The sequence below is a fragment of the Panthera tigris genome, chromosome B4, assembly GCF_018350195.1.
Source record: "Panthera tigris isolate Pti1 chromosome B4, P.tigris_Pti1_mat1.1, whole genome shotgun sequence".
NCBI lineage: Eukaryota > Metazoa > Chordata > Mammalia > Carnivora > Felidae > Panthera > Panthera tigris.
The window spans coordinates 132,373,168-132,397,793 of record NC_056666.1 but is presented as its reverse complement, the minus strand read 5'-3'; the positions used below and the strand labels follow the sequence as shown (position 1 = coordinate 132,397,793).

Genomic DNA, 24,626 nt, shown 5'->3' with positions numbered 1-24,626 from the left:
ACTAGGTAGTCTGGCTTCTGACTGAGCTGAAGGGGCGGGGTGAGAATCACTCACTCATAGTCGCTTCAATCCTGGGCCCAAACTGGCCTCAAACTCTCAACAATGCCTATGTGTTTCAATGGTGTCTCTTGGGGCAACAAATACCTAAGTCACTCTTCCTCCTCACAGGGGTATTTGAAGCACTGAAACTTTCTCCCACAGGATTGAGTGCTCAGACATTCCTTCACCCTCAAAGTCTTCTTTGGAGGTTGGCTCTCAAGTTTCTCTCTGTTCCTCAGACTGGGTTTCCACAATTGAACATAATGCCACGTGGTGGAACCGTAAGACTACAGTGGCTTTTCTGGACACTATTCTACTACTAACACATCCTAAATGATCTCACTGGCAACCACTTCTGGTTCATACTGAGTTTAAGCTTAACTTACATGTATCTTAGTTTTTTTCTTCTTAGTTTTGACCATATCATTTCAGTCTATTCAGGTTGGATAAAATCTTAGTTATCTTACCAAATGCATGTATTGATTGATTAATTGTCCTAGTTTTGTGTTGTTTGAAAATCTGATAAATACACTTTCTTCATTTTCATCTATGCTCAATGTGTAGAATGAGACAGGGCTAAGGATAGAGGCCTGTGGACTAATACCAGTGCTCTCCTTCCAGGTGGGGGGACAGTCCTAACGCTCCTTTTTTGGCTAAGGCTGGTTCAATCACCTATCAAACTGTGTAACCAGGATTAAAGATTGTCAAATGTCCTGATGAAATCAATAGACCCAATTAGCATTTCCCTGATATATAAACCTTATCATGAGCTCAAATACAACTTGAGCAGAGTAAGCTTGAGAATGTCCTATAACTCCAGATTTCATTACTTATTCTGGCCAAACCAAGCTGGATGCCAAAGGTATCTAACCATACTGAATCAGAGTCCATGGTGAATCACAGTCCAGGTTATTTTGCTAGACACAGATGAAATTTACCTTCAGAAGAGTGGAACAGGAATTTGCTGACTCCCTCACAATCACGTGAGCACGTAAAACAACTCAGACTAGTTAGATGATGTGCCTGAAAGAACAAACTATGGACAACTACAGGTTGTGTTGCTGTAGAAAACAGAGTCCAATTCAACGTAATTTATTCCTGCATCGTAAACGCTGAGAAATGTGAAAGCGTCACACCAACAAGAAAGTGCTGTATCAATTTCAGGTAATACGTCCTAAGGTAAAATAAGGCACTAAACTAATGGCTTCCATGACTTGGCAATAAAAGTTAACAAAGCCAACGACTTCTTGTTTAATTCTTTTCCAACGCTACAGACACAGTTCTGCTTTCACCTTCATTACACTTTCATATGGTTTCAGCAGGGGATATACTTCCTCTTCCAAGAATCTCTGCACCTGCCAAAAAGAAAAGCAAATGTAAGACAAAAGAAAATGTAAAGATGGAAGTTTTGCTAACGCTTTTTTCGAAGTCAGTTTATATCACTGAGACCGAATTTGATAAAGCTTTTACCCCACCACTGAGTATTTCTTCACTGCCTGTCAGAAATCTCTCCCTAGACAGAGGCAGCTCAACCCACCATGCCTACATGTTTCCCCACAAACGAGCCCAGCGTGTCCTTTCAGTTGGTCTCATCATCGTCCACCCAGTACCCAAGCTGAAATCATCACGGCTTCTTCTCTCATCTTCATTCAACCTGCCAAGGCTCTAACTTCCTGAAGAGCCCTCCAATCTCTCCCCTCACCTGCATCTACCACTGCCTTGGCTCAACGTCCTCATCATCTACTGCTTGGCCCCCTGCAGCAGCTTCCTTACTGGTCTCCAACCTCCAGTTTAAGTCTCTCAAATCCAAAACAAACTTGGAGTCTGTCTCCAACTTTAAATCCTGTAATTACTTCTGGGTACTTGCTACTCCAGCAACAATCAAATGATTGTAGCTTCTCTCCCATGTTGGATGTCTATCTACTTGCCAACTCCTACTTTTCCCTAAGATTCAGCTCAGATGTCAAGTCTTCCAAGAGTCTTTCCCAACCTCTCCTATTCTCCTTTGTGATCCCTAAAAAGAATATGCTTCCCTCAACTCCTACAGGTACTGCTTGGTATTACAATGACCTTTTTATAAGCTTTTACCACTAAGTTTTGAGCTCCCTGAAGATGAGAATTATCTTTAAAGCCCCAGAATGAAGCACAGTACCTGAATACAAACTGAGCACCCAGTTGGCACTCGTAAATGTTTTTGAATTAGCTCTTGCAGTCTCCAAAAGACCAAGGGGAAAAATGATAAACATTTACTGAATACCTACCACGCGTCAAGCACTGTGCTAGGCCTTTTAATTCACATTACCACCACCTCATGAGATGTATATATTTTTTTAAAGTTTATTTAATTATTTTGAGAGAGAAAGAGAGAGAACATGTGTGTGTGCAAGCGGGGAAGGGGCAGAGGAAGGAGAGAATCCCAAGCAGGCTCCATGCTGTCAGCCCAATGCAGGGACCTACTATGTTAACCATGAAATCATGACCTGAGGTGGACACTCAACCGAATGAGCCACTCAGGCACCCTGAGATGCATATTATCCTGTCAGCCAATGAAAGCCAGAAGTCAGGAATGAACCTGACTGATCTGAGGGTAAAACCCAATCTTTGTCCATTATACCACATGCTCCAAACCAAAAGAGAATTCAGAGAAATCCACAGGGGGAAATAAGGCAGTTCAATACAACCAAACCTTCACATTTTAGCCTGCTCTGAATTCTTTCTGCCTAGCCTCATTTTTATCAGACTTCTTATTTTATAAGAAACATTAAAGACTGTATTCCAGGTTCTGTGGCCCAGCAGTGTAAAAAGAGGGCATTTGGGGAAACTTCTAGTGCCACAGAAGTGTTCTGGTGCTTACCTGTTGAGAGGCACGACCTGTAAAAGAAGAAGGATCCAGCAGACGGTCCAACTGGGAATGAATGGGACTGAAGTAGGCATCAGCCTGGATTCGCTCTATGAGGTCATTGTCACCTCCTTCCTGTTTGACCACAGCAGCTGCCTGCTGGGAAAGCACTCTAATTTTCTCATGGCAATCCTAGGAAGACAGTGGGGTATTGTTGATTCACTTACTAACAGGACATCTGATCATCATAACCATCATCCAATACCACAACTATGCTGTCTATCTATGGCTGGTACACAAAGCCCACCCACCCACTCCCCACCCAGGCTGAGGAAGTTCCCCTCACAGTCTAATTCCATCAAGATCTCAACCCTCCGAACATAACCTCGGATGAACCTGAAGTAAATGCCCATCTTGTGCTGGCTTTTTTTTTTTTTTTTTTTTAGTTTAATTATTTTGAGAGAGAGAGAGAGAGCAAGCAAGGGAGGGGCAGAGAGAGAGAGGGGACAGAGGATCCGAAGCAGGCTCTGTGCTGACAGCAGTGAGCCCGATGCGGGATTTGAACTCATGAACTGTGAGATCATGACTTGAGTCAAAATCAGATGCTTAACTGACTGAGCCGCCCAAGTGACTCTTGTGCTGGCTCCTCTAACAGCTCGTGAACCACGTGCTCTGTCGTACCCACTTCCCATCATTTCCTATTACAAATTCAGACCTTATTCCTTTGCTAAGAGTGGACCTTTCCTACAAGTGATAAAGTGATTCACTTTTAACAAACCAAGTTCACCGTAATCACCCTCCAGAGATGAGCCTGCTCTATGGCAGAATATGGTCACTGTTCTGTACCAATACCACAACTGAGGGCAGATGACAGAAATGCTTTCATTCTTAAGGGAGGAGAGGAGGACTAAAGGTGCCCTTTCAATTTATCCAGGAGCATAAGGGGTTAACAAACCTGGCGGTTACCCCCAGCTTTCACCATGGCCATGATGATGTTCTCTGTGGCCATGAAAGGCAACTCTTGCCGAATGCGCCGTTCAATTACCTGGAAGAATGAACGAAGGGCTAAGATGCCTCACAGTTACAAAGTCATACACACAGTAAGAGATCAACTGTGACCAGCAAAATACAGAGAAGGACATGAACTACCGTATCTATGAAGACAGAGGGTAGAATGGATCGTTTCAATCTGCATTTCAGTTTTCTGTCTAATTTAAAGTATTATTTTCATTTAAAGAAGGAAAAGCAATTTAAATACACTTTTAAAAGTTGCTTCATTGGGAAGATTTATAAAACCTCAACTTTGTTAAATTTCAGTGCCCCACCTCAAGAGCCAAGTATATAATGGGAACGAACCATCTGCCTCAGGTACCTAAAAACAGGCAAAAGAAACAGTCTACTCTGCCAGTCACACACAGCTGATGATTCATGAAGCTCATGAACAGTTGAAGCCAATTCAAAGTATTTCCTTTTCTCTTTTTTATAAACGTTGTCTATGGATTCCAGAGTTAGTTCTCTAGAGCCACGTCACAACCTGGAGAATGAGCTCTGGTCAGGAACAACTCCTACTGGACTAGAATGCAGATCACCAAACATACTTACTCCAGAGCAGAAGATTATACTCACCCTCCCACATTCCAACCCCCACCCCAATATTTTGCTTTTTAATTGAGGCTTACTTTGGGGTACACCACCAATCCTTCAGAAATGTTCTGCAGCGTATTCAATATAGTATCTGCGGTGAGAAATGCCTCGGCCAAACAGATACGTCTAGAAAACAAATAGCCGTTCAGTTATCTCTTTAAGCAAATATCAATTTCAGTGAAATATAGGGTGTGTCCCAAGAAGCTGCCGTACTGACTTCTCATGCTACGTGTACTACTTGGACAACTTCCTTTAATCTCATGACTTTGGCTCTACCCCCAGTATCCTGATGACTCTCAAATCCATCACCCCTTGTCCAGACCACCTGCCTAAAAGCCAGCTCACATACCAAACTGGAGAAGCTCTACCCGGTTGGTCTGTAGGTACCTCAAACCCAAAACTGGATCCAGTCACTTCACCATTGACTCCTGCTTACCATCTCAAACCTACTCTTCTTCTCCCTGTGGCTCCCATCTTCAGTAAATGGCACTTGTACCCCATCACCGATCTTAACACTCACTCCTATCAGCCACCAAGGCCGGCCAATCTGCCACTGATTTTATACCCATATGCTTCTTCTCTAATCACATGAGCACCGTGCCAGTATGGACTTCAATTTTTAAAAATAGCCTCCTAACTTGTCCTGACCAGATCCATATCCCCTTAAAACTGGTTCTCCCAATTGTTGCAGGGTGTTTTAGCAGGCACATATGATTAGGTCACACCCTGCTGAAAAATATTTAATGGCTGACTTCTGAATGGGTTCACATGTCTTATTTTCATAAATGCCTTATTCCCTGGATTACACACAGATCCCAGAGAACTAGCTTAACTATATATCCTTTTCCACTCAAATTCTAATACAATGCAAGCAAACCAGAATAACGTGACTCTGCTTTAAATAAGTATATATACAGGGGTGCCTGGCTGGCTCAGTTGGTGGAGCACATGACTCTTGGATCTCAGGGTTATAAGTCTGAGCCCCATGTTGGGTATAGAGATTATTTAAAAACAAAATCTTTAGGGACACCTGGGTGGCTCAGTCGATTAAGCATCTGACTTCGGCTCAGGGCACAATCTCATGGTTCATGGGTTCAGGCCCCACATCAGGCTCTTTGCTGTCAGTCCAGAGGCTGCTTTGGATCCTGTCTGCCCCTCCCCTGCTTACACTCTCCCTATCTCTCAAAAATAAATACACATAAAGAAATTTTTTTTTTTAACGTTTATTTATTTTTGAGACAGAGAGAGACAGAGCATGAACGGGGGAGGGGCAGAGAGAGAGGGAGACACAGAATCGGAAACAGGCTCCAGGCTCTGAGCCATCAGCCCAGAGCCTGACGCGGGGCTCGAACTCACGGACCGCGAGAACATGACCTGAGCCGAAGTCGGACGCTTAACCGACTGAGCCACCCAGGCGCCCCAAGGAATTTTTTTAATAAATAAAAATTTTAAGTAAGCAGAAAACCATGTGCATGTTGGTACCCTATTCACAGCTATAAATTACTTCTGACCCATCTCATACCGAACCACCATATAATTGTGGCAAGACGTCACAGCTGACGTAACTACCTCCAGCACAGTAACTAAACTTTTCAGGGCCTACAGAGACCATCATATACTAGCTGTGATCCATAATCATGTTTTACCTCATTGCTTGTCACACAGACTTTACTCCCCCGTGCTACCTACTAGTAACTCCCTCTTCTTTCTCCTGCCTTTATGCTTGTATAGATGCTTCCAATCCTGTCTTAAAGGTCTTTTAAAAATGCCTAGATTTCTTGAGTCTTAAAGCATTACCTCCTCTGTAAAGCCTTTCCTGACCCCCACACCTAGACTTCCCCTTAGCTCACACAGAGCGTATCTCATACACACTCTGTTCCTACACTCATCATACTGTTCTTTGTATGCTCTTGCCTCCCTGCTAGACTCCATGCTCTGTGGGGACAAGGAGGAAATGCACAGATGCTCAAAACATCCCTCTGCTTCCAGGCTCCTCTTCTGGTCCTCCCCACAACTCACTGTACACGGCACCCCCTTTTACTGACCGATTGGCACTATCATCCAGCGTGCGCTCGAACCACTGCACAGATGCCGTCTGCAGCGGGTCGACGATGAGGGTCATGAGGTGACGGGCAAGGCTACAGCAGCGCTCGGAGCGCATAGGGTTCCGCTTGTATGGCATCGCACTTGAGCCTGCCACGTACAAGGACGAGAAGCAAAGGCAGAGAGACTTCAGAGGACAATGAGTGCCCAGGCACGCTGCTGGGCGAGCTGTCAACACCCGCCCACGGGCCCCCTGGCATTTCTGTGGTGCTCCCAGGTCTCCACACAACACTCACCAATCTGCTGTTTTTCAAAGGGTTCCTCCATCTCCTTGAGGTTTGCCAGGAGTCGTATGTCGGTACAAATCTGGGGGGAAAGGGCCACAACGATGTGCAGAACTCTGGGAGTAGGGGCTAGGCTGATGGAGGTGAGCTCACCTCCCCAACAGATCCTGGAGAGTATCTCATTCAGACTTCTCCAGGCTCCTGAAGAGCAGGGATAACAAGTAAAGGAGCATGGAAACACTTCTGTGAAACATGGCTGCAGACAGCACGGAAAGACGACGCCAGATGAACTTTAATGAGAACGCAGAATCCAGTCTTGTCCTTTAAGACACCTTAAGAGGCTTCACCCACAGGCCCCAGATGGTGAAAAATGAAGTCTGACATCTCTTGAGAGATGCGACTGAACAAAACTCTGAGGCCAATTCCTTCTGTTTGTGCAAAGCTCTCATCCCAGCCCCACAAACTGCTGCCACCACTCACCTTGTGCACGGATGCCCCCAAGCTAGCCAGCACAGACAGCACCTCAATATCCACTTTTCGTGTATAGGTCTGCCCTGTGATGATGAAAGCCCTAGAAATAAATTGAAAAGAGCCGTACGTAAAAATATTTCAAAATGCGACTATGTCAAACAAATGAGCAAAAACCGACCCTGAGCAAAAGCTTGGTCTCACTGGTATACTGAGTCACACGGAGCCCAGATGACCTCACTGATAATCTGCTCCTGGAACAAATTGTTCTTCCACCCTTTTTACTAACACCCATGCCCCAGAAGGAAGGGTGGTCCTGTGCACCCGTGTCCTCACAGCCCGATGGAAATGCCTGCAAGAAGGAGCCATGGTGGAGCCTGGCAGCCCTCAAGGGAAATGGTCAGATTTAGATGAATCCATCGGAGACCTCAACATGGGTAAGACTATTTCCTTCTTCCTTATAGATTATCAGAAAACAGAATCTAGACTATACAAAAATAAAACCCAGGAGGTAAAAGGAAATGGGTAGGGACGTCTGAGTGGCTCAGTTGGTTAAGCGTCCGACTTTGGCTCAGGTCATGATTTCACAGTTCGTGAGTTCCAGCCCTGCGTCAGACTCTGTGCTGACAGCTTGGAGCCTGGGGTCTCTTCAGATTCTGTGTCTCCTTCCCTCTGTGCCCTTCCCCTGCACGTGCTCTGTCTCTCAAAAATAAAACAAACATTTAAAAAAAAAAGAAAAAAGAAAAAAGGAAACGGGTAGAAGAACAAAGGAAGAAAAAGGGTCAAATTTAGAGGTACACTGAACACGGGCCTTCCATCACTTAACAGGGAAGCCAACACCTTTCCCACTTACCTACCTTTTAAATCCTGCCTTTTCTGTCACTATCTTGTCAAGCTGCTCTACCTTGGAAGAAAAAGACATCCTTATAGAAATCCAGGTGTGACCAGTATGAGAATATCTCAATGTCCTGCCCTGATTTCGATCCTTGGTGCCCCTTTCGATCCAAAGACTCCACTCATCCCAGGATCCATCTCTCCGCCCATCCTAGAAGTCAGCTTTGTCCTTGGTGCCCGCACCACTGAGCTTCCATGTCCCCTTGCTGCTCTCAGAATACCTTCTGGTCATCTCCCTCGAAGAGCTGCAGGAAGCTGGCCTGAGTGCCTGTGGTGCCTTTCACTCCCCGGAAGCGCAGGTCATCTCGGACACGCTTCAAATTCTGGAGGTCCATGCAAAGATCCTGAATCCAGAGACAGCAACGTTTCCCAACTGTGGTCAGCTGAGCAGGCCTGAAAATGACCCAAAGAGGACACACACAAGTCTCAAACCAAGGACTTACTTCATAAAAGCTTCACTCCCTCTTCAAACAATTACTGCTACCCCTGGAAAGAGGAAGAATTCAGGTAAGAGACAGAGAGGCCTGTCTCTTACCAGAGTGAAGAAGTATGAGCAAGTGAGCAATAGTTATGATTCAATGTCATTTACAAATATTCAATGATTATGAAACTAAGATCTCCTAACATAGCTCTTTATCATCAAGAGGCAATATATGGGCAGGGACAACGCCTGTTTTGTTTGTCCCCAGGCTTTGGCAAGTCAAATATACTCATGTAACAAACATTTGCCAAATAGCTAATGTGTTCTTGGTTTTGAAAATACCATGAACAAGGAGCACCTGGCTGGCTCAGTCAGTTGGGCAGCCAGCCGACTCTTGATCTCGGCCCAGGTCAAGACCTCATGGTGGTGGAATCGAGCCCCACACTGGGCTCTGCACCGAGCATGGCGCCTGCTTGGGATTCTCCCTCTCCCACTCATGCTCTGTCTCTCAAAATAAACAAACATAAAAACAACAACAACAAACAAAACAGACAAGGTTCCTGTCCAATGGAGCTCGCGTTGTAGTGGAAACAAGTAAACAAAGTGACCGTTGATTTTATCAGAAATATGAAAAAATAAAATGATGAGGACACTGGAGAATGCCACTCTAGACTGGCGGTAAAGGAAGGCCTTTATGAGGAGACAAGGTTTGATAAGGAAGCAGCCATGCTGTGGACAACAACCCTAAAACATACATAACCCAAGGACTCTTAACCTAACAGCTAATGGCTTTGCTCCCCGTCCAAAGTCTAAATCAATTTATTGCCGGTCTGTTTCTGAACATAAAGCATAATAATGAGAACAAACTGCAATGATGTTGGAGTTTTTTGTTTTTTTTTTTTTAATATTTATAATATTTATTTTTGAGACAGAGAGACAGAGTGCAAGCAGGGAGGGGCAGAGAGAGAGGGAGACATAGAATCTGAAGCAGGCTCCAGGCTCTGAGCTGTCAGCACAGAACCCAACATGGGGCTCGAACTCACAAACCGTGAGATCATGACCTGAGCCAAAGTTGGACACTTAACCGACTGAGCCACCCAGGCGCCCTGATGGGGAGTTCTAATAAATGACCTAGCTCATTCCAAATGGATTCTCTCTCCTATCAGGCTAACAGTATGAACCGTGGGCAAACATGAAGGCACATCATGAGACGATATATCCCCAAATTAATTTCATGGTAGTTTTCTAGCTAACCCTTGCTAACAGATTACTGGTACAAGCAAAGAAATGAACGGATGGACTTGCATGGATCTGTTCACAGCAACACTGTACACAACAGCCACAAAGTGGAGACAACCCAAATGTCTATCAAACTAAAGAATGGACAAACAAAACTTGGTATATCCACCATTTTGGCTATAAAAAGAAATGAACGTGCTACACGCCACAATATGGATGAACACTGAAAACACTAAGTGAATGAAGCCAGTCATAACAAGATAAATATTTTATGACTGCATTTAAATAAAATGTCCAGAGTAGTGCCTGGCTGGCTCAGTCAGTTAAGTGTCCGACTTCAACTCAGGTCATGATCTCCTGTCATGGTTCAAGGATTCGAGTCCTGCATGAGGTTCTCTGCTGTAAGTGCGGAGCCCGCTTCGGATCTCTGTCTCCCTGTCTCTCTGCCCCTTGCCACCCCCTCCTCTAGCTCTCAAAAAAGAAACACTAAAAAAACATTTTAAATAAAATATCCAGAAGAGACAAATCCATAGACAGAAAATAGATCAGTGATGGCAAGGGGCTAGGTAAGGGGGGAATGGTAATAACTAAATGGGTATGGGTTTTCTGAAGGGTGATGGAAATATTCTGAAATTATATACTGGTGACTGTAAATAAATCTGTAAGTATACTAAAAATCTGTAAATATACTAAAAACCACTAAGTGTACACTTTTTTTTTTTAACGTTTATTTATTTTTGAGACAGAGAGACAGAGCATGAACAGGGGAGGGGCAGAGAGAGAGGGAGACACAGAATCTGAGGCAGGCTCCAGGCTCTGAGCTGTCAGCACAGAGCCCGATGCGGGGCTCGAACTCACGGACTGCGAGATCACGACCTGAGCCGAAGTTGGCCGCTTAACCGACTGAGCCACCCAGGCGCCCCACTAAGTGTACACTTAAAAAGGGTGAGTTTTATGGTATGTGAACTGTATCTCAATAAAGCTGCTTTTTTTTTTAAGTAGGCACTATACCCAACGTGGGCCTTGAACTCACAACCCTGAGACCAAGAGTCACATGCTCTACCGACTGAGCCAGCCAGGTGCCCCAAAGCTGCTTCCCTTTGACTGCAGGAACTGACCCACACTGATGTGATCTCATGCACCAATACCATTTTCTGAGTGCTTAATGCCTGCTAACCGTGGCAGCAGATACCTCTCTCATCATGCTACCCCCAGATGAATACTGGGAGGCCCACAACTCTCCAGTGCTCACAGGAGAGGGAGAGGAGTCGTGACTCAGGTAATGCTAGGGAGCCAGCACGAGGCAACATTTGTCATGGCCAGCCCCAACACACCTTGCACTGACTCCTCATGAACAATTTCTTCAGGTTTCTGCGACAAGTGCAGGCCCTAACTTTAAGGAAGATTAGACTCAACAGATTTTCCTCAATGTTAGGAGACAGTGTCTTCGTCGCCATAGCAATATCCCACCAAGATGTAAGGCAGATGCTAACACACCACTACTCAAATATCATCACTTGAAACCTGCTACGAGCATTCCAAAAATGACATTATCTGCTTTGAAAAGATTTTATTTGGTAATTATAAAAATACTTGAACATTTTACACATCAAAAATACAAAATAGGGAAAAATTTAATTATCCGATTACCTCATAAACCAGAGTAATTAATATTTACATCTTGGTGTAATTTCTTCCAATCTTTGTACAATTCATATGCTGTCTTTATCCCAAAACAGTAACCTACGCACATTTCCACAATAGGAGTCTTATAAGCAGCATTTTAACGGCTACATGTTATTCAAGCCTATGAATATACTATATCTCATTTAATTCTTCTCTTATTGTGGACAGCTAGATTGTTCCCGGTGCTTACTATCATAACCAATATTTTAACAAAGATCTTTGCACGTAAGACTTTTTGCATAATTTAGATTACTTACTTCAGTAGGAGTCTCAAAAACAGAATTACTAAATCAATGAACATGAATACTTTCAAATGCTCTTGATCCGTATTTCCCAATGTTCCCCAAATGAACTCTTACCAGTATAGCTTTTAAGGTAGGGACCAGGTTCATTCCTCATAAGCATCCTAAGTTATTTGCTTAAACTATTTTTTTTAAGTGTTTCTCCATTTTTGAGAAAGAGACAGAGACAGAACCGTGGAGTAAGGCCAGAAAGAGAGGGAGACACAGAATCTGAAGCAGGCTCCAGGCTGTCAGCACAGAGCCCAACATGGGGCTTGAACTCATGAACCACGAGATCATGACCTGAGCTGAAGTTGGATGCTTAACTGACTGAGCCACCCAGGCACCCCTTAAACTATGTTTTGAGTTTCTTCACCTCCAGCTTCCGTGGAGAAGGGAAACTGAAGGAAGAAATGAAAGCCAAACGCATACCAACAAGCCCAAATCCCGAGAAGTAATCACATCACTTACTGGAAATGTGTGAAACCTAAGGTAGGAAGGCTGGCTCGTTCCTTAGCAAAGTCAGCAAGCCGAGAGATCACTCTGGCAAGCTGTAAGAAAGACCATGTGATAGAAACAGGGTGAGTTCAGGGTAAGCTCGTTATATAATCAGGAACTAAACTTTCAGACAATTTAATATAAAATTAGATCTCCAGCCTGTGGAAGGCAGAGACATTAGCTTTTTATCTTTGTATCCCAAAACGCCTTGAAGATTTAAGAGCAACCAATGTTTGATAAGTGAGTTGACTATCTAAAAAGTCATGAACTTACTCTGCACAATTTTAAGACCGTTAACATGCTCATGCAGGGGAAACAGGACAAAATCATGAATCTGACCCAATGTCAACAACATGCTGCTGGTTAACTGCCTTTATTAAAAGACTACGTTTTGTTTTTTAAAGGTATTTATTTATTTTGAGAGACAGCACATGAGCACAGGCAGTGGAGGGGCAGAGACAGAGAGAATCCCAAACAGGCTCCACACTGTCAGCACAGAGCCCAACGTGAGGCTCGATCTCATCAACTCTGAGATCATGACCTGAGTTGAAACCAAGAGCCGGACACTTAACGGATTGAGCCACCCAAGCCACCCCAAAAGGCTAGATTTTAAAAAGGATTCACTTAGAGCATTTTAACTCAAAAAGACAATTCGTTCTACAGATGAAATATAGGATCATTCACCTGACTAAAGAATAATCTATTTATATTCACATTGCATTGATTTATTCGTAAGTGGTGCCCATCTCCTATCATGGGGAATCCAGGGCTGGCAGGAAACTTCTGCCAATTCCTTACCTTTGGCAAAAGCAGGTCAAATGCATTTCTGAGAATAATCAGGTCCTGCAAAGAAAATGCAGTGGTCTCACATTAAACAGCTTTGCCCAAACAATATTATTACACAATACTTTTTGGCCATCACCACTGGGTTTCTCGGCTAGCCACCTACCTCACTATTAGCAACCCTCTGTGCAATTCAGAAGATGCTAACAGAAGTTGTTCTTTTCAGATTACTATTTTAAAAGCACATCAACCTAGAGAGCAGTACTTCTGGGATCTCTAAGGAACAAAACCTTTATACTCCTAAAGGCCAATTTATGTGGTAACTAAAATGACGGGAAAACAGTTATGGGCAAACCTTCATCCTGAATATTGTGAAGATGTCCAGGTCAACAAGCTTTCTATCTTTCCAAAAGGAGTGCCTGAGTATCTGAGAAGCTTCCATGGGGCACATTCCATTAGCCTTCTATCCTTTTTCCACATCTACCATTGCTAACAACAACAGAAAAGACATGAACCAGAACATCAAGGTTTAGGAAATTTAAAGCTGTTCTTGAGGAAAATAAGAGATGTGTTTCAGGCAACTCCAATATAAATTGCTGAGCCCAACTTATACAATACAGTGGGTATTCAAAAAAAAGTGTATTCCCCCATGAGAAAGGATTGTTCTTCTTCTATTATGTGAGTAATACACATACAGATGCCTTTTATTAGGTACCACTTGAGACTGAAAGCATTTGGGGCAACTTAAAAATTAGTGGCTTCTTTCTGAATTGGAAGTGTATCTGGAATCAAACTTCTGGTCCCACGGGCGCAGCATGATTAAGAGGACAGCTTTGGAGCCATCCTCCCTGGGCTTGATTCTTATCTAGCTGTGTGACATTAGGCAAGTTCTTCAACTTCTCTTTAAGTATCCTCATCTGTAGAGACAGGGATCATAAAGCTAGATCCCAAAGACTACATATTCTGATTCCATTTCTATGACATTACCAGAAAAGGCAAAACTACAGAGAAAGAAAGCAGATCAATGGTTGTTTGGGTTGGAAAGCAGGAGTGGGAAGTGACTGCACACGGGTACGAGAACTTTTTAGAGTGAGGGATGCGTTGTAAAACTGGAGCATAGTGAAGGTTGAACTGCATAAATTTACTAAAACTCATTGAACCACACATTTAAGATGGGTAAATTTATGGCATGTAAACTGCACCTCAAAAAGCTGTTTAAAAATGGAGATAAAAGGAGACCTTTTTCACGGTTCTTGCGAAGAATACAAGAAGTCATACACACAAAGTGCTCAGAATAGTGCCAAGCACTTGGTAAATTCTTAGGAAAATTATTACTTTTCATGAAAGATATTACTTTTTTATGTTTGAGGATAAGCTGCTTCTGCTAATTAAGTTTCACGTAAGAATCATAATGTAATTCTTTCTTTTCAGACGTTACAGCAAAGAGTTATAAAGGACTTCGGAAAGAAAATTACCTTGCCACTAAAACGCTAAGACCTTGGCTTATGCCCAAACAGCCAATGCAGAAACAGTATCTGCAGGTCTTATTTTATGGAGGTCATGAGAGGCTTACAGTTTAGATTGGAAGGATAACAAAAGCAGAAAATTCCTCAGTGTTAAGATACCCCAAAACTAAAGATTTATGGAGTCACTTCCTATAACTAGACAAAAATCAAATAAAATTTATAAATCCATTATGAAGACCGAGTCCTAAGTGGAAACAAAACACAGGTTCCTACTGTATTATCTCCAACATAGCAGGAGGTGGCTCCAAGGTGAATTATAGCAGCAGCTTTTGGGCAGCAGTGGCCAAACGTGTGCACGTGAGCCATCACATCATGTCGTAACTGTTTCTCTTCCTCAGCTGCCATCTTGAAGTCGATGTTGTCCAGGTTTGATTTCATCTCCTGGATTTGTTCATCTGTGATAGGCAAACCCAACGTCTGCAGAACAGGCAAAACAAAATACCTCAAGCGTCACAATGACTTGAAGTGACACCGAGAAATACATTGGTTCATGTTCGCATTTATGTCCCGCCTCCCAATTCTTTTTTTTTAAATTTAGTTTTTTTAATGTTTGTATTTATTTTTGAGACATAGAGAGACAGAGCATTGAGCAGGTAAGGGGCAGAGAGAGAGGGAGACAGAATCTGAAGTAGGCTCCAGATTCTGAGCCGTCAGCACAGAGCCTGACGCAGGGCTCGAACTCTCAACCACGAGATCATGACCTAAGCCGAAGTCAGATGCTCATCCGACTGAGGCACCCAGGCGCCCACCTCCAATTCTTAAATTAAGATTTGGGGCAACTAAAAGAACATGGGTGGGGAAGGGCAAGGTTTTCTTAATGAATCATGGTAAGTTACATTCTAAGTAAACACCAAAATATACAACAATGTACATTTTGTATATTTCAACAACGTAATTCTGATCTTTGTTCCCTCTGCCCTTGTATCTCTTCCTGGCTCACACAGTCTGGTCTTTGGGCTCAAATGTTACCTCCTCAAAGAGGTCTTTCCTGATGCCAATGTGAAATATTCTTCTTATATGTCACTCTTCTATTCCTTTAGCCTAAATTTATTTAGAGCACTTATCACCACATGACATTTCTTACAAATGCATTAGCCTGTCCCTCCCCCTACAATGTATACTCCACAAGAGAAGAACCTTGTTGTATTTATTGCTTACCCCTTAGTGCTTGGCATGTAAGTGCCCCAGGTGTGGGATCCAGGCCACAGCTTTACATTTGACCCAGACAGATTTACTTCAAGAAATGAAAATTAAGAATGTTGTAAGTGGTTTTGCCAACAAATTACGTACAGCAAATTCACTAAAACAACGCCTTTGCAGGATATTACTGAGAAAATAAACACATCAACAGCTTACATTCATCCACCACTGGAAAAGTCAGGCCGGCAAAGAGCAGCTTGCAGCCCAGGCAGCTCAGACCCCTGGATCCAAGAGCTAAACATATAGACTGGTGAAATTTATTCAAACGTCACTTGAAATTCCCAAGTCCTGGCCTTGGGAAGGATCTTGCGTCTTAGACCTGTCTTGTCCGAGATGGTGGCTACTTGCCAGATGTGGCTATTTACATCTAAAATGGTTAAAGTGGGGCAGCTGGGTGACTCAGTCAGTTGGGCTTCTGAGTTCGGCTCAGGTCATAATCTGGCAGGTTCGCGCTCCACGTCGGGCTTGGAGCTGATAACTGGGAGCCTGGGGCCTACTTCAGATTCTACGTCTCCCCCTCTCTCTGCCCCTCCCCCACTCGCGCTGGGTCTCTGTCTCAAAAATAAACACTAAAAAAAATTGTTTTTAAATAATAATAAATTTAAAAAAATAATAAAATGGTAAAAAGTAAAAATTCAGTTTCTTGGTCACACTAGCCACATTTCAAAAGCTCAGTAGCCACACTGAGCAAAACTGCCTCGAAGTGTCTGTTAGCCAGTAGATAGGACACCTCGGGCCTCCTTCCAAGCAAAGCAACAGGGGGCAGTGTGGCCAAACTGCTTCTTATCCCCAAGCAATGCATCTTGTCAAAATTCATCCCCCACTCTTGCTTTTCTGCATTCCTCCTAATCTTTAAAAAAATTTTTTAATGTTTATTTTTGAAGGAGAGAGAGACAGACTGTGAGTGGGGGAGGGGCAGAGAGAGAGAGAGAGAGAGACAGACAGACAGACAGAATCTGAGGCAGGCTCCAGGCTGAGCTGTCAGCACAGAGCCTGACGCAGGGCTCGAACCCACAAACCGTGAGATATGACCTAAGCCGAAGTCGGACGCTCAACCGACTAAGCCACCGAGGCACCCCTCTCCTAATCTCTTATTCCTCAAATTTTTGTCTTAACTACTAAATTATTACGTAGTTCCTGCTAATTTAAAAAATTTTTTAATGTTTATTTTTGAGAGAGAGACAGAGTGTGAGCGGGAGAGGGGCAGAGAAAGAGGGAGACACAGAATCTGAAGCAGGCTCCAGGCTGAGCTGTCAGCACAGAACCTGACGTGGGGCTCGAACCCATGAACCGCGAAATCAGGACCTGAGCTGAAGTCGGATGCTTAACCAACTGAGCCACCCAGGCACCCCTAGTTTATGCTAATTTTGACACCCTACAAGAGAATCCAAACGCAGGAGATTATACCAACATTGTATGCATTTCAGGCAATGTGCACACTGGCCAGAGGAAAGAACACATATTCAGACTCTACATTTCAATTCCAGCTTCATTTACTAGCTGCGGTGATCCTGAAAGTCTGTGTTTTTTTGTTTTTTCAACTTTAAAAAAAATGTTTATTTATTCGTGACAGGCAGAGTATGAGTGGAGGAGGGGCAGAGAGAGAGAGAGAGAGAGAGAGAGAGAGAGATACAAAATCTGAAGCAGGCTCCAGGTTCTGAGCTGTCAGCAGAGCCCAATGCGGGGCTGGAACTCCCGAACCGTGAGATCATGACCTGAGCCAAGGCCGGACACTTAACCTACTGAGCCACCCAGGTGCCCCATTCTGCAAAGTCTTTGAATGCCACTACCCTCATCTATATAACGGAGTAGCATAGGAAATGGAAAAGAGTACATAACAGTACATGATAAATGACCACACACTACTGATGTCCCTTTCTACCCATTATTGTCTGAGCCAATAGTTTATGAAGTCTCTCTGTGCCTCCATTCCATCACCGGTAAAACATCTGTAAAATAGTTACAGTACAGTGTTATTTTGAGGATTAATGAGGTATTAATATGCCAAGTCTTAAGATAGTATCTTGGCAGGCGTGATAAACGTGTCTATTATTATGTCATTTACTTTTTTTGAGCAGGCATGATAGGAGTGTCTACTGTTATGTCACTTAATTTTCTTGAGCACACTGATGGGGAGGGGAAAAATCTAGGAAGCGTTCCCTATTTGGGGAGTTCCTTTGTACTTGGGTCCCAGGCACATACTGTTTGTTTCCCTGTTTACTGATGCCATTTGAGAAGGCATTGCCATCTGGCTTGTGGCATTTTCCTCTGAAACTTTATAGCTCTCTGGATCACTTTCAGTTTTCTTCAACTCCTCTGGGAAGGCCGCTCTGGAGCTATTTCTGAAAGCGTTGGGCCGAACAGCTCTATATGCAGCTCTTAAAAGAGACACCAGAAAACTCATCTAATAACCCCCTACCCCGATTCTCCCTCCTTAGAGCCAAAGTGCAGTAGAGTGGAGCGAAGACAGTGGCCTAGGAAGCATGAATTTTGTAGGGACAGTCCTGCCATTAACCACACTGAGGCATTGTGAAAGATAAGGTGGCTAAGCTCTCACGCTCTGCATTGAACCCAGGTTCACACCCGGGTACGCTATTAATGGTTCGGAGCAAATAACGCGCGCTTGGCTATCACCGAGGCTTGATTTCTCCCGTATAATGTGGGGAAAGCACCACCTAGTTTGCAAAGTTTCTATGGGTTAAACGGGAAAAGAAATCAGCACAATAGCACGTAACAAGGGCTCAGGGTCCGTGTTAAGCAGTGTATCCCTGCAGGAATGGCCAAGATAAATCCCTAAAATGACAGCGTGCCTTGCTCGCCGCCTCCTCCGCCTCTAACCCTCCGTGACTCAAAACAAAGGAGGCAACAGGTGTCGGCTCCCGGGCTTCCTGCCCTGACCTTCCTGGGGCCACAGCTCCTCAGAAAAGGGACACCCGGCCGAAAATAGCGGGGCAGCTGCTCCCGGGGGCCAAGCCCAGGCGCGACGCCGAGCCCCGCACGTGCTGGGGCGGGCCCGGCCCCTCATCCCGGTGGCCCATTACCTGCTCGGCCTCCGCCAGCCACAGCCAGAGCTGCCGCCATGTCCGGAATTTGTACCTGTCGCTAAACACGAAGCACATCTCCGGGCTGGCGTAACGGGAGGCAAGCGGCGAGCGGTAGCTGTCGTGCCCGCAGGCCGCCTGCTGTCCCCCACGATGGCCTCCCTCCGCCATCCCGGGCACGCCTCACCACCAGGTCAGGGCCGAGCCAGCGAGGGCGGGAGCGGAAGCCCGGGGACGGGACTTCCTCCACGCGGGGCGGAACTTCCTCCACTTGGTCTCGCCCCCGGGCTTCCGGGGGCCCGGAGCCTTCAGAGTTGTCGGGTTTCCGCTGCTTGATGTTGAGTCAAGTTTATCTTCGTGTACAAGAAACGTCATTAGCGCCTCTTAAGCTCCTGAGCCGCTGTGTGCCTCAGTGTCCCCATTTGAAGAAAGGTACATTAAGACCAGCCTTTAAGATTGCCGTGAGGTTAGAGTGTTAGATCGATGCCTGGGACGCTCAGAAACCCGTGTGTATTTGCCATTATTAGTTATGGTTGTCGCCCACCCCAGCTTCACCGCCACTGCCTATCTGGCACCGCACGCAGTTCTGAGGAGGAATGAGCGTTTGTTGAGTTCCAAGTGAGCCCCTCGCACGGAACTGCAGTAAAAACGGATTTCAGCCAGTGCTAGAACTGAGACTCCCAGAAGCCGAGTGTCTTGTTGAGTGAGGGTCACCCAACTAGCCACCCGACTTTAGATTTTGCACTTAGTCGCTACGCTGTATAGTTCCCAGCCCACTCCATGCTCGGTCACACCACGACTTGATAAAGGCATTCCCTGCGACCCCCTGTCCTGGAACACCTCTGTTTTCTCAGTACCTCCTACTTAATCAGTCTAGAAAATGTTCCGTAATGATCCCACTCTTTTCTCTGGTTGACCAATAAAAATAACAACCTCTAACATCTGTGAAGGGCTTATTAGGTATCAGGCACTCGTTTTTTACACGTGGTCTCATTTCACCCTGAGGATCCCGAGTGCCTCGAGCAGTATTAGATGAAATAATACAAGTAAAAGGGCGCCTGGTTGGCTCCGGATTTGTACGTTTGAGCCCTACATTGCGTATAGAGATTACTCAAAAATAAAATCTTAAAAAAAAAATACAGGTAAAGCTCTTGATGCAATGCACAGAGTAATGCTCAACAAGTGGTGGCCATTATCATGATGCCCATTTTGCAGGTAGCAAAACAAAGGCGTGGGGCGGGTGATTGTCTTGGGATTGTTCATGTGGAAGGGGGAAAGCTAGGAGTTATATGCAGGCAGATAGGCTTCAGACACCTGGTTCTTAGCTCCAAATGTTCCCCTTCCTTGATGCTACAGTAGCAGGCATTATGCCGCTCTGAAATAACCAATTTTGAGTTCCTCAGTAGAAGGAGACCTCCCCGGGGAATTCCACTTTGAATTTCCAGCTTGTTTGCTGAGGTGAACTCCGCTTTGCCAGTAACCATGATACTTCAGGGATGTTAAAAGTTGCTGATTAGGGGGTGCCTGGGCTGGCCCAGCCAGTATGCGACTCTTGATTTCAGGGTCATGAGTTCAAGCCCCACTTTAAGTACAGAGCTTACTTAAAAAAAAACCAAGCCAACAAAAAACCAAGTTGCTGATTAGATCCCCAGGCTTCACGATCGTGCTTTGGACAATAATTTCTTGTCCTGTCACCTTTCCATTTCTGCTTTCATTTATTCACAGATTCACTCACAGCCCTGTGGAACACACTTCCGCGATCTCCTAGATGATGAATGACCTGACTTCTTACAGGCCTCTCATAACTCTCACCAGAGTTCAGTGTTTTTTGCTTTCCCAACTAATGGCAAACTTGGTGGGGGCAGAGATCATGTCTGTCTTGGTCACCGTGTCCCCGGCACCTAGCACAGAATCTAGCATAGTATGGGTGCTCAGTAAATGTTTCCTGGATGAACGAATGCTGCCAAAAGGAGTCTAGCACAGAGAGAGAAATGGGCCCATAGTAGCCAAGATGCAAGTGAGATCCTGACACTGCACATCCCCTTTTCCCACATCTCACATTTCTTCAGTGTCCTCATCCCATGGATCTTTCGTGGCTCCACCTGGACTCCAGAAGTAGCAGCCAGAAATGACTGCAGCACCAATGCAGAATACCTTGGCCATCAGAGAAGCCCATCAGTTGGTATCCTGGGCTCATCACTCGGGTCTTGTACGCCCCCCTTGAGCTGCAGAGGCTTGGTGTTGAGGAGAGAGGGCGGACGATTCTGGGAAGATGAAGAACTTACTTCCTGGAACTTCCCACTCTTTGCAGAGTGTGTCAGTGTGGCCACCGCTCTGATGTGCAGTGACCGGTTTACTATCCTCACCTTCCACTGTGACTTGTGAATACAACCGTCTCCTCAGTCTTCCAGCCCTCACTCCTGCCTCTGCTTCACTCCACTGTCACTCCTCCTCCTCCACATAGGAGTTGCTGCCTCCAGTCTTCCAGATCCTCATTCAGGAAAGGATCTTGCTCTTTTGGTTATTTTATGTTGAATCTTTTTAAAAATTTTCTTTATTTAAAAAAAAATTTTTTTAACGTTTATTTATTTTTGAGACAGAGAGAGACAGAGCATGAATGGGGGGAGGGTCAGAGAGAGAGGGAGACACAGAATCGGAAGCAGGCTCCAGGCTCCGAGCTGTCAGCACAGAGCCCGACGCGGGGCTTGAACTCGTGAACCGCGAGATCATGACCTGAGCCGAAGTCGGACACTTAACCGACTGAGCCACCCAGGCGCCCCCAAAAATTTCTTTATTTTTAAGAGAGAGAGAGGGAGAGGCTATCCCAGGTAGGCTCCTCGCTGTCAGTGCAGAGCCCTACGTGAGGCTTGATCCCATGAACCTTGGGATCATGACCTGAGTCAAGAGTCGGACATTTAACTGACTGAGCCACCCAGGGGCCCATTATGTTGAATCTTTAATCTCTCCAGTATTGCCTCCCTTCTTCTGATTTAAAAAGAAAACGCACAGGTCTCTTCCGCTATAGAAACATCTCCACTTGCTCTGTTACCTCCATAACCTACCTTTCTGGCTGCCTCTTTAAAAAAATTTTTTTTAATGTTTATTTATTTTTGAGAGGCAGAGCACGAGTGGGGGAGGGACAGAGAGAGAGGGAGACATAGAATCGGAAGCAGGCTCCAGGCTCTGAGCTGTCAGCACAGAGCCTGATATGGGGCTCGAACTCACAGACCGTGAGATCGTGACCTGAGCTGATCTTGATCTTCAAAACCCACCTAGACACTTCCAGCTGGTTATCACTATTCCCAAAATGACATCTCTAGGTCAGGAGTCATACTTCTACCTCTCTTGTGCCCTAACTCTAGGGAAAGGTCTTCTGATGATTTCATTTTCTTTTCTATCTGTCCTTATTTTTTAAATATTAAAAAAAATATTTTATTTTTTTAAAGAATATATTTTAAAATTTATTTATTTTTGAGAGAGACAGAGAGAGAGTTGGGTGGGGGCAGAGAGAGAGGGAGAGAATCCCAAGCAAGCTCCCCACTGTCAGTGTGGAGCCCAATGTGGGGTTCGAACTCATGAACCGTGAGATCATGATCTGAGCCGAAATCAAGAGCTGGATGCTTAACTGAGCCATCCAGGTGCCCCTAACAGTTTTATTTTTAAGTAATCTCTACACCCAGCATGGGGCTCGAACTTACAACCCCAAGATCAAGAGTTGCTCGCTCCACCAACTTAAGCCAGCCAGGTGCCCCTCTGTCCTTCTTGCTTAAACAATTATTTTAAAATGTTATTTATTTTTCGGATAGAGAACACCAGCAGGGCAGAGAGAGAGGGAGACAGAGGATTCAAAGCGGGCTCCACACTGACAGCAGCAAGCCTGATGTGGGGCTTGAACTCCCGAACCATGAGATCATGACCAGAGCTGAAGTTGGACGCTCAACCAACTGAGCCCCCCAGGCGCCCCAAACAAATTCTTGATGTAATGTCCTGTTACCCATTAGGATCATTCATTCCACAAAGGTGCATACTGTGTACGAGGCATTGGAATACAGTGGGCAGCTGATGAGGCTGGAGAGAAGGACAAAGGTGAGAAGAGAGGAAGCTAAATTTGGAGAAGTAGATGGAAGCCAGACCATGTGACCCCTTGTTGGAAATAAGGATATTTGGGGTTTTTATTTTAAGCAGTTTAAAATCACTAAAAGGCTTTAGACTGGATGTAGAGTGACTTCATCAAATTTGTGTTTTGAAAATATGCTATCAGTTATGTATGGAATGGATTGGGGGCAAGGAAGCTGGGGTGAATGACAAGTAAGAAGCCAGTTGGGCCACTGCTGTGGACCAGATGAGACCTAGGGTTATAGGAGATCTAGCTTGGACAAGAGAAGTAAGTGCAGAGGAAATGAAGGAAGAGATTAAGAGGTACACTCAGTCCATCTTAGTGATGGATTAGTTATGGGGAGTAAGGGATGGGGCAGAGTCAAGGTTGCTCCTAGGTCTCTAGGTTTTATCATTGAATGGATGGTAACGCCATATACCATGGTGCCAGAGGAGGGGCAAGCAGGCAGGATGGTCTTATGTTATGGATGCATTGAGTCTGCAGTGCCGTTAAGCTGTTCAAGTGTTCTGAAACGTTGAGTAGATGATCATACATACAGGTCTGGAGCCCAATGGTATGGGCTGGAAATAAAAATTTAAGTCATTAACATATAGATGGTAATTAAAGCCGTAGGAGTTTTGGGCCCTGGAGCTGATGAACAACACATAAAAGAATCTTGCCTTGGGGCACCTGGCTGGCACACGGGGAACAGTGTGCAAAGCTTGATCTCAGGGTTGAGTTCAAGCCCCATGTTGGGTGTGGAGCCTACTTAAAAAAAAAAAAAAAAAGAATTCTACCTTTTGAGTGCTGATTACATTGCAGTGAGGGAGATGGATAATAAAGAATAAGCAAGACAGTTTTAGAAAGTGGTACATTTTTGGAAGAAAATATAGCAGGACAAGAGCATAGAGTAGCTTAGGGTTGGGGGCGGTGGTGACAGGTATTTTTTTTCAAATTATTTAAGTAATCTCTATATCCAACACAGGGCTCAAACTCACAACCCTGAGATCAAGGGTCACGTGCTCTTCTGACTGAACCAGCCAGGTGCCCTCTGATGACGGCTATTTTTGAAAGGATCATCCGGTTAAGGCCTCATGTTTGACCAGAGACTACACAATGGTGCGGGGACAAGAGCATCCCCGGCAGTGTTCAAGTAAATACGATGGCCTTAAGGTGGGCGTAGGTTTGGTGTGATGAACAGGGGTAGTCTAAGATTGAGATTGGGAGAATCATAGGGAACGAGACTGAGTGGAGGGTTTGTGTGCTGTGGTATAGAGTTTAATTTTAATTTTAAGGAGAAACCCTGGGAGGGTAGCGACATGAACAAACAGAGAAGCCTGGGGTGGAGCTAAGCGGAGGGTGACAGCCAGGGGTTGCTGCAGTGATGGCCAGATCCTAGTTGGTGTGGGAAGATGTGGATCTTGTGTGGATGCACGTTTAGCACACAGCCGAAGGGCTTCCTGACAGCTAAGCAAGTGATGTGAAGAAGCTGGGGGTTTGAGCCACTAGGTGGACAGTGGTGCCATTTACTAAGATGGTTAAGACCAGGGAGGGAGATGTGAGTAGGAAGGTGGAGGGATTTGTCTATTAGACTGGGAAGTAGGCAGGAAGTCGGGTGGATAGACAGGATATTAGAAGGGCCAG

The 24,626-nt window shown here is 44.9% G+C and overlaps 1 protein-coding gene across 4 annotated transcripts; it reads right to left on the bottom strand.

Moving 5' to 3' along the window:
* Positions 1–1,115: 1,115 nt before the first annotated feature.
* Positions 1,116–19,097, bottom strand: ADSL (adenylosuccinate lyase). Of its 4 annotated transcripts, XM_042990783.1 has the most exons (14): positions 18,887–18,962; positions 15,804–15,879; positions 14,859–15,062; positions 13,135–13,179; positions 12,310–12,389; positions 8,433–8,604; positions 8,175–8,221; positions 7,330–7,420; positions 6,862–6,931; positions 6,568–6,715; positions 4,558–4,648; positions 3,834–3,923; positions 2,894–3,070; positions 1,116–1,394 (listed from the first exon to the last, which is right to left on the bottom strand). In XM_042990783.1, the coding sequence occupies exons 3-14, from the start codon at positions 15,021–15,023 to the stop codon at positions 1,308–1,310; spliced, it is 1,263 nt and encodes a 420-aa protein (XP_042846717.1). In that variant the 5' UTR covers positions 15,024–15,062; positions 15,804–15,879; positions 18,887–18,962; the 3' UTR covers positions 1,116–1,307.
* Positions 19,098–24,626: the final 5,529 nt, after the last annotated feature.